The sequence below is a fragment of the Protopterus annectens genome, chromosome 6.part0, assembly GCF_019279795.1.
Source record: "Protopterus annectens isolate FY-2018-M chromosome 6.part0, PAN1.0, whole genome shotgun sequence".
Taxonomy (NCBI): domain Eukaryota; kingdom Metazoa; phylum Chordata; order Ceratodontiformes; family Protopteridae; genus Protopterus; species Protopterus annectens.
The window spans coordinates 1,828,131,200-1,828,142,037 of NC_056737.1; the positions used below are offsets into that span (position 1 = coordinate 1,828,131,200).

Genomic DNA, 10,838 nt, shown 5'->3' on the forward strand with positions numbered 1-10,838 from the left:
CACGGCTAAGTAATACAGAACAACACATGAAATACAGAAATTCAGTTCATGCTCCCAGGAAAGGCACGAGGCCAAAAGATAACAGGCTACTATACTATTCAAAAGTAGCCAACTTATCTTTTAAAGGAAAATATGTATAAAAAACAGACAAGTTAAGTGAATGCTATCACACCCTAGAAATGAGTCTGTGATCAGTCTGTAATGCTTGAAAGAAATATGGACCAAGTAGCTACTTCCAGGATTTTTTTGTGCACTAACTCCTTTTAGGAAGTGTAGTATCTATGGCCCTGACAAGTGAGACTATACCTTGTCCTGATTTTTTTTTTCCATAGAGTTTATGACAGAAATAAATACAACGTACTATCCAGCTAGAAATGCCCTGTTTGGGTGCATGCAGCCTTTTTTACTTTTCAGCAAAGACCACAAAACATTGCTCAGATTTTCGAAATTGTTTTGCTCAGTTCAAATAGAACCTTAGCGGCCTATGAATACCTAGTGAATGTAAGATTACCTCCGCATACTCTAGAAAACTGGTAACTGAACACCTAGATTAAGGCCTACCTCTGTAATCACTTTTGGCAAAAAGTATATACACACATGTGCGCATGTGCGCGCGCACAGGCACACACACACACACACACACACACACATACATACACACACACACACATATATATATATATATATATATATATATATATATATATGTCCTGAGTCAGTAAAAAAGAGTCTTGCAGAGATACTGAATAATGGTGGATACATCACTCTCAGTAGGATGCAGGTTCTTCCTTTGGTATCAGATGGTATACCTTTTTCAGAAAGACTTTCTGGACTGCATCTAATGGTCCAATTGCTTAGGCATCAAGATAGGCTTTTCCCCTGGTCATACAGATCCATGTTGCCTTTGCAAGAAGGGGGAAATCAATATTAATTCTGGTCTCTTTTCTCCTACTTTCTGGATTACCCTGAGGAAAAAAAGGAACAGGAGGGGAGAAAAAGCATACCGACACAAGTCTCCTCAGTCCACAGTGATTACATCCACTGCCCAAGGTTTTTTTTTTTTTGTGGTGATCTGGAGCAGAATTTTTTCAGGTCATTGTTGCTTACAGAAGCAAACAGTTTTATGCCTGGTATGCCTCATCTATTCACCAGTGATAGAAAGACCTTCCTATGGAGCATTCAGTGCTGTTAATCTGCAGAAGTCCGGCTTAGCTGGTCTGTAATGGAGTTTGTTCCCTGAAGTAACGAAAGTACTTGTTAATAGGAGACCAAATTTAAAATCATGTTCCCAACTCCATGCTGTCACCCTCCGCAGCTGAGTGGGTTAACCCTGTTTGATAACGTACTACATGGCCATGGTGCTGTCTGTAATGATTTTCATAGTTTGTGGTTTCCAAACTGCTCTTAATGCCTGCATGACTACTGAACTGAAGGCATTTCTTACATATTTATGTGAACCTTGCTCTCCTCTGCCTTCGAATATAAATGTATTCTCAGTCCTAGTAGAGGGACTCCCCAGACCTGATCTGATACCTCAGTAGTCATAAACTGGTATGAAGTGGTATGCCTGAACAGCATATCCTTGTCAGTCTTGATTTAACATCTCCATCCCAAAAACCCTAATCTAAAACATGATAAAGCAGGGATTATGCTCCCCAGAGGCTGATTTTGATGGTCCTATAGATCAGTCAGGTATCGCTACACAACTCCAAAGAACTTGTCTGGCAGTCCACTGAAGGTTTTTGCTGATTGTTTTGAAGAAGACTGTCAGAGTCGCAACTTTTTTGATTGGCATGAATTTCTGTCCAGGGAAACTTCCGAAAAGATGACATTGTGACTGGGGCTCAAGTCTGATTTCTGGATCGTCAGCATGGACCCTAACCTGGTCAGGCATTGCAAAGTGTAAACCATGTGTCCCACCCTCCATCCCCATATTTCCTGCATGGACTGTGTCTTGAATAGGCAATCCTCCATGTAAGGATGAATATATATGCTTTTGGGTCTACAGTGTCCTATCACAAATACTGTTAATACTCCTGGTGCATAACTAAACCAAAAGGCAAGTATGTAACCTGGAAATATGATCTTCCCAACACAAACCTTAGAAATTGCCTGTGTCCTTTGAACACTGGGATAGTAGGCATCCTTTAGACCCAGAGTAACTATGAACAGCTGGCGGTTTAGCATGGGAGATATCAGAAAGCAGTGTCTGAAGGATCAACATTTTGATCTCTGGGGTCTATAAGAACTTTTTTAGTCAGAGAGGTCTGGAATGGGTCTCAGTGGACATCTTTTCTAAGAACTTGGAAGACTATGACTACAAGCTGTTCTCTTCCTGACTTGATGAACCACTCAATAGTGCCCTGAGATAAATATCTTCCAATATGGATTTTACAAGATGCTTCTAATGCCTTAGAATCTTGGGAATTCTTTTTTTTAAATACATTTGACAATGAACGTGATGTAGCCATTGTTTGAAGAAAGTTAACAGTTGACCTCTTATCGCAGGGCCACGGTCTAGACTGGAGTTATACGGAGAGAAAGGGTGGGCTGGATATTTTGGGGAAGAGGAAGAGAGGGTAACTATAGTTAAAGTTGCTCTCTAGGATCAGAAGATCCTTGTTTTGCCCCTGCCTCACTCTGTCCTTTGGCTGCCATCTTCTTTTCCAAAAGGCCTTTCTACCTTTGGGCTGTTTTCCTTTGCCTTGCATCCAGGGAAGGCACCTTGCTTAGAAGGGTAATTCCTGTTATACTTAGGTAGAAGAGGATGGAATATGTGTTTGAAAGTTTCCAAAGTTTTCCCCTTTTCCTGCACTTATTACACAACATTTTAAACCTAGAGTCCAAGTGATGGCTGTCTATCCAGAGAAGCAATGAGTAACTGCACTTTAACACCCTGACAGGGCTGCATGATAAAACTATATCATTATGTGAAGCTAATATTATTATTTTATGTCTGCCATATGTGAAATATATATTAGTCCATTCTTAGAATAAAATGATTTTATACATCTATACAACAGGACTCAACTTAATAAACTGGAGCAAGTTCCACAGAGGTTTACTAAATGCATCCCTCAGGTAAAGCTTTATGTTACAAGGTTAGGTGCAAGAGATTCCATCTGTAATCTTTACACTAGAGGTACTTTAGGGATGCTTGACTCTGCACTGTGGCCTAGCCAGATGGACTGTTCAAACATCTTGTACAACATGCAATTATGTGGCAAGAAAAAAAACTGAAGATGGCCAGACGTATGGTAACCTTTATACCAACTGCTTGAAGCCATAAGTCATTAAGATGATGTCAGCCAGCATAGAGGAATGGGTCCTTGGTTGTGAAAACCTGTCCAGACATAAACCTCAACCTGTGGCAGAGTCCCCTGATGTAAAGACTGCAGCAGTGGACCTCACAATGATCATCTGTGTAGTGAGTTCACTTTTACGGCAGAAACACCACCGGTGAAATTAACCAAATTCAGGATCAGCTAGACGCTAACTTAAATATAAGGGGAAGCTAACATGGTTATGTACAAATTATAGCTAAAACCAGGTAGAAAAACAAATGAGCAGACTCGGTGGGCCAAGGCATCCATACTTGCAGTCAAATCCTATGTTTCTTATTTGAGGCATTAGAGCATTACAGTTTTCATAACAAAGTTTTGGAAACTTCAGAAGAAATAATTCACCCTTGAACTCTCTTGAAGATGTTTATTTGTGGTACAGTATGCATTTCTGAAATTGCTCAATGAAGCTTTTGAAAACATTAGCCTATGTATTTCTCAGTTATGTGTAGGCTGGCAGTGATGGCCATCAATTATGTTTTGAAAAATATGATGTATTATTTAACTTTTATTATTATAAACCACCTCCCTCGCAGTACAACTGATAACTTACTATACTGTGTAACTAAAATGCACCTGTGGTAGCAAAGCAGCAAATATATGCCATAACAAAAACACCTACAACTACATTATTCTGGTTCATCTAGTACGTTTTTATTCAAAGTCTGGAGCAACAGCCATGTCAGATGTGAGGAACAGCATTAGAGTTCACCATCAAAGCTCTTGTTGGCTTAGACTGTACAGCATTATTTCTACAACTACAATTACTATAACAACAACAACAATTTTACAAGATAGATTAATGATGTATTCAGTTAATTTACAGCTTTTAAAATATGTTATTCCTTACAAGATGTAATTGTGTCTCTTTAACCTTAATTTCTTGCATGTGCAAAGATAAATGTAATTTTATCATCTCTATAACTCAATGATGATTTCTAGATGAAGAGATGCAGAGCAAATGGTACAAATATATCATTCTGAAGTTAATTATAAAAAATACTGTTATCATTTGTCCATTGGTGCACATATCCATTATGTTTGTCTGTCTGGGCCCCTGCAGTTGTAGAGTTCATGTTAAAAATAAAGTAGATCAGACAAATGACAGTTTGCAATAGTCATACAAATATGAAAGAACTGTGACATTGTAGTTAAATGCTGAAGCAAAGTTGCAAGCTGCTCAGAATCAAAAGAGTTATACCACAACGTTAACTGTCAACAAAAATGACTACTTATACAGTACAACCTCAGGTACAGCTTATTTCACTGCAATATAAAAGCATTTTGAACACAAAAGCAACTGCTACTGCATAAAACACAATGGGGAGGCATACATGTTTACATTTTATGTGCAAGTTATGTTACTTCTCTAACACCACACATATGCACATCATTCTTGATGTGATGGGAGCATAAACCTTTTAACAACTTAATATTTACACATACACAAATATTTACAGAAAAAGCAAGGAAAAATTCAAGATTTCAGCAAACTAAGTGATTCTTCATGGCCTTTTGTTTTGTTCAGCTTAGTTACTGTTTTTTGGCTTCATGTTGCATCAGAGATGCGTATATTTTCAAGGAATTTTATCTAAGCATCACCTGCTACATCCCCTAATATCACCAAGTGTACACATACCAAACAAGATACACAAAAAGGCCTCATCCTGTGGAAATAGTGCATTAATATGAAAGAGAACTCTGTCATCCCATGGACTTAGCAATAAGGATATAAATCTCAACAAAACAACACTGACTATCCTTTCGGTTTAGTGTAACAATTTTTGGACAACATCCTACTTGGTCCTGTGGCATAGTTAAAAGACCTGAATGTGTGCTGCAAAGCAAGCAACACAGACCTAACAGAAGAGAGGGAGCATGGGAAATGACGCCAGGAGTGTGAAGTAGCAATAGTAACAATAAGCCAGGTTAACTACATATCCTGACAGGCAGCAGACTATAAAATACATACATTGCAGTGATACAACCATCTGAATACAGCGTCAGTTTTGTATGTACGCATTGATTTCTAATGAAACAACACTGCAGACATGGCAAGTGTCTGACTCAAGAAACCATGCAGGGTATATAGCACAAACTATTGAAAAGTACACTGACAGATACAATGCTGCCTCACACTGTGGCATCGCAGGTGACAATATTTTTCTCACATAAAACTGTCAATACATTATCTACTTTCAGGTTATGCAGCTATAAATAACCGACCAAATTTTGCATTTCACCAGCCAGGAAGATCATGACAGCAGTAATACATATGCAAAAAGTCCAAACCCACTGCATGTTTTCCTGTGCTCTTCTAATGCAAGTCAGAGGTAGCCAGGGACGGTCAGGAAAACAGTCATCTCCCACATGCACAAAAAAGCATGTTAGAAAAATGCAAAAAAAAAAAAAAAAACATAATGGTGTCAATAGCAGTCTCAATGAATCTTGCTCAAAGGAGACTTGCAATATATTACAACACAGCACAACTCAACCCAGAATATTTGGACAATATACAAATGCAGATGTCCAGAAGCACAAAAGCAATCAAGCGGACAGCCGGTGATGTATAAAAAATGAAAAGAATTTTACTTGGCAAGCGCTTTCGGCTGCACAATTCCAGCCTTCTTCAGACAACTTCAAATTCTAAAATGCATCTATTTATAGCATAAGGCTGGAATTGCGCAGCCGAAAGCGCTTACCAAATAAAATTCTTTTCATTTTTTACACATCACCGGCTGTCCGCTTGATTGCTTTTGTGCTTCTGGACTTTGTTCTCAGTTTGTGGTTTTGGTATAGTTACAAATGCAGATGTGAAATAAACTCATTTGGGTGCCATGGCACTAAGTAGGCTTTCCTATGTACTACTCTTTGTTTCCTATACTTCATACATACTTAATAAGTATTTGATTTTACATATTTTTTGATAAAACAATAAAGCACTGTAAATGTGGGAAAGCAACCCAAAGTGTCCTTACATGCATTAGAAAACCCACAGAAAAATATTCAAACCAGCATGCTTTCTAAAACAAACACATGACCAAGAACTCAAGTAATACATCTCACCATCCTCCATTTTAGGACAATAATATCTGTCAATCATCTTGTTAACACATCACTGTCATTGGCCTAGTTTGGCTGCAATCGCTTTCAACTTTTGTAGATGATACCGCAGCCATTAATGATTACCTACACCACCCCCTGCACTCTGCTTGAAAAAAATAAGCTTATGTACATTCAATGTGAAATCCTGTCCTAGAGATGAGAGCTTAAGATTTGCAATTCCTCTGCATAATACCAAATTTCCAATTACACTGCTATTGAGGTTATAGCCTTGTTTTCCCTTCTAATCCCTGCAGGACAAGTTCTGACGTCCAGCAATCTTTCCCACAGACTTCAAATACATCTGCAGTTTCACAGACTTTTTGCACAAAACTTCACGTACAAGTTTAAGTCCAGCTCACCCCCAATCATCCACATACGCACTAAAGCACACAAGAGTTACTTCAATCCTGGGAATGCTGTATCTCACTCATTTAATACTTTATATCCCAAGAGTGGGTCTTTGTTATGGAAAAATGATAAAGCATGGCAAAATATACACCTCAGTACCCTAGAGACAGAAAGTCCAAACTTTGTGTATGTCATAAATTGATTCATGTTCTTGCTTTTCCCTACTGCTTGCAAAGGGCCAAACAATTAAACAGTGTTCCATAATGCATTCATTTGCAAAACTTTCTTACAGTAGGATTCCTTTGATCCTGTTAACCTATCTAATTTAGACTATCTCAAAATCCTCTGACTCTTCACCAGATTGGAATCCAGTATTGTAAACATTACAGATTTACAATACGTACACGTTTTAGCATGTGTTTCAGTATTTCAATTTAAGTGTCTGCCTAACTGGCATCATAGCCATGGTTTCTGGAAATGTATACTGACTTTTAGAATGATGCCCCCCCCCCGCTAAAAAAAAGTAGTATAGCTGCCTTTTTTAGACTGTATTCTAAACATGGAATTAAAGACAGCAAATGCACTAATTGTAGAATAATATATCAATATGGAAAGTATTATCTCCTTTATCCTTGAAGCTGCAGCAATCAATACCCCCTGAATTGTGAAAATACCGCCACCTTTAAAATTTTAATTTGAGCCTCATGGTTTACACGGTGCATGCCTAACTATATCAACAGTGTCAGTTTTGTCAATGTATAAAAACGCAGGCATGACTAAGGAATAGTTGACTTTTCCATGGATCCATGAAAAGTAAAATTCCTAAGGAGCAAAGTAAAAAAATAAATGGCCTTCATATTGTAAGGCAGTAATGAAAATAGAGATATGTAAATAAAAACAGTCAGCAAATGAGAGATTAAGCCATATAGTTAGTCTCCCATTCCAACCAACTACTGAAAAGAAGTGTCATAACCTGATTACTAAAAACGTAAATCAATAAAGTTCCCCCACCTTATGTATTAATTTATTTATTTGCCTTTTATTTACCAGTAGACTCTGTCTAGGTACATATCCCATTTTCAGCAGAGACCCGGTGAGAAAAGCTCCTCATAAAATACATATTTACAATGAACAACAACAGAGATTAAACATTTTGAACATTACTTTGACAGGGAATATTGAGACAAAAAGTAAAGACATTTATCATGTACTCTTGAAGTTACATTATTTTACTTAAATCAAAAACGTGTGAACATGTAGAAGCTGAAGATACAAGAATGATGATAATACAGCTGGGTTCAGTATATTTATACGGGCATTAATGAAGTAAGGTGTCACTAGAGCAGGGGCAGAAAAATACAAGGGGGAGAAGGGTATAAGCAGAAATTAACAAGAAAAAAGTAGAAAAAAGTTCTGATAGCGGATAGGATGAGAAACCAGTAGACATGTAAGCTGATGAGGTGGGTAAGGAGGGACTATTAGTAGGAAAGGATACAGGTTAGTTGAAGAAGCAGTAGTGGGGTGAAAGAGAAAGGGACAGAAATAAGAAAGCTGAAAGAGTCATGGAGACTGTTAGAGAGATTGTCAAAGGATGAGAAACAGAAAGAAGGGTGAGTTTAGTCCGAATGGCAGCATGAGCATAGCCATGGGGAAAGTGGGTGCTGCTTTACTTTGTGTTTGAAACGTGTAGCAATGTCTTGTTTTAGGGTAGGTGAGATGGAATTTCAGTGCTTGGCAACATTGGTTGAGTAAAGTGAGTCACCTACACTTTTATGAGACTTAGCCCAGGTCAGGAGATATTTGTTCTCTGAGCAGAGATTCCTAGGAGAGAAGTAGTGTTTGAGGGTGTCTTGCTGTGATGGGGATTCTTTATAATGTATTAATTTACTGTTTTCTTCTGTGTCATGGAACCCCTTTTACTGTTCATACCATAAAACACTTTAAAAAGATGTTCTCATTCCATTCACATATCTGCAAAATTTACTTCCCATTTCCACCTAAAATGTCTTTTCTCTAACATCAACTTCCCTTTCAACTGATATGATTTAGGCACAGCACTATGATTTTGGACATCAGATTTACCCTTCCTCCTCCTAGATTTGCTGACATCCTCATAAAATCAGACTGAAGTATGGATATACATCTTACTGAATAAATACCTTAAACCTACACAAAGATTCTCTATCACTATAGGGCCTAGTGTACAAAGATCCTCCTCCTTCTGACTCTCTCCTATGAGTTTTAAAGGTCTGTGCTATTATTTGTAATGCTTGGAGGTTGACAGGTATGATTCATTCTGTGCTTTTTTTGTTTTTCGGAATCTCTAATTGATCACACGCACTACTTCCTGTCCAGGACTTTACTTCTTCTACTAGATTACATTGGAAACAGCTAATTTTGTAAGTAGTAAAGTGACTCAAGGTTTGCCTACAAACCTGAAACAACAGACAGAGTGGGTTCTAATAATTTTCAGAACCAGGTCAGTTAAACTGAAGTTATACTGAAGTTATTGTACGAAATGTTAATCATACAAAACGGAAATAAATAAACAAATCCTTACTTCTTTTTCTGAGATATACAAATGCTCTCCCTTTAAGATCACATAACGTTTTTTCCAGATTTCGCGAAAAATCCCTTTGCCACAATATTTCCATATCCAGCCAAGCTTCTCTGGCTGTAGCTGCTGAGTCCCATCTGGAAGGCCCTTGATAAAAAAGGAAATAAAACACAGTTAAAATATTAAATAAGAAAGTAAAGTGTTCTACAAATATGTATCTGCTGAGGTCTAGCAAGGAGCATGCGTGTGCAGTTGCCTGCCGCCTATTAGCTAAAACAGAACGGCAGCTAGAAAATGATCAAAAAAGGAAAACAAACGGCATTTTCTTAAGTTGCATTCTGTTTTACTTGTCACTTAACAATACTTTTATAAAAGGATAAAGTGTATATGAATTTCTCACTCAGAAGTATGTGCATTTATTTGGTGTGGCTGTGTTGGTAATAAAAGCAAAGATATCTCAAAATTAGTATACGATCAGTGCAATATACTCAGAAAATTTATTAAGTACACGGAGAGCACAAAAGCAGCCCTTTGTACATGAAGTCCCCTGTGACAAAGGGCTGTTTGCAGCCCTGCTGCTAACAGGAGTTACCCCCGTGCAGCAGCATCAGCGGCTTCCTCTTAGACCTATTAGAGCTCAGCCCTGCAGCCTCCGCTGCTCGAGCCATCGTTCTCTTTGTTTCAGCAGCGCGTGAGTTCTCCAAATGCAGTGAAACCATCAAAGTGTACAATTAAAAATAATAAAAAGCAAGTATGTTGCTGCTTACCCTTTTAGTAGAGCCCGTTTTCTTCATAATCCCCCGATAGTCCGCTTGGTTGATTTCAGCTATGCAGGGAGCTTGGGACTCCAGCCCTTAAAATTTGCTGCAAATCTTGTTTTTTTAAAGGAGGTTGCAGGATGTATTTGGACTTTTTGCAAGATTCCAAGGCTCTTGGCTGGGGAATAGAAGGGGTACAGTATAACAACTAGTCAGGATTCCCTCTGCCCCCTTCTGTCTTGGATTGTGTCTCCCTTTTCTCTCTCTCCAGCTGGATGACTGAATATGTCTTAGCTCTGCAGCGGACAGCTTGAGTCCAGCTTGTCTGCACACTTCCACACCACGTCCCTCTTCACACAACATGCACAGCTCTGACTCGGTTACGGGTTTCCATTCAGCACTGCCCTCCGGGATTCTTTAGCACAGCCCCCATCTACAGCCGAGACGAGTCGTGTGATGTCACCAAAAGGCCGCATGACAACACTTTGGGGAAGTGCAGGGGGGCGGGCTACATGTCTTACTCATTTGAAAAAGGTTGAGAAAGTAAAATGTCATTTGCTTGCTCCTAGGTTACACGCTTCTTTCAATTTCTTGGAAGGGTGAAACAACACAAAAAGTCCGATATTAAAGCACAATGTATAAGAATTCTGGAATGTGACTTGCTTATGTTTAAGTAGCTATACCCCCCCCCCCCCAAAAAAAAAAAAAAGAAATGTCCTAAAGACGTTT

At 38.5% G+C, this 10,838-nt stretch overlaps 1 protein-coding gene across 1 annotated transcript in view; it reads right to left on the minus strand.

Annotated features, from left to right (window-relative positions):
- Positions 1 to 10,553, minus strand: part of PLEKHO1 (pleckstrin homology domain containing O1) — a 528,876-nt gene extending 518,323 nt beyond the window's left edge. The window contains exons 1-2 of the mRNA XM_044075178.1: positions 10,119 to 10,553; positions 9,355 to 9,498 (exon numbers count right to left, since the gene is read on the minus strand). Of these exons, the coding sequence (XP_043931113.1) occupies positions 9,355 to 9,498; positions 10,119 to 10,145 (171 nt within the window). The 5' untranslated portion in view covers positions 10,146 to 10,553. The remainder of the gene's footprint in view (positions 1 to 9,354; positions 9,499 to 10,118) is intronic.
- Positions 10,554 to 10,838: the final 285 nt, after the last annotated feature.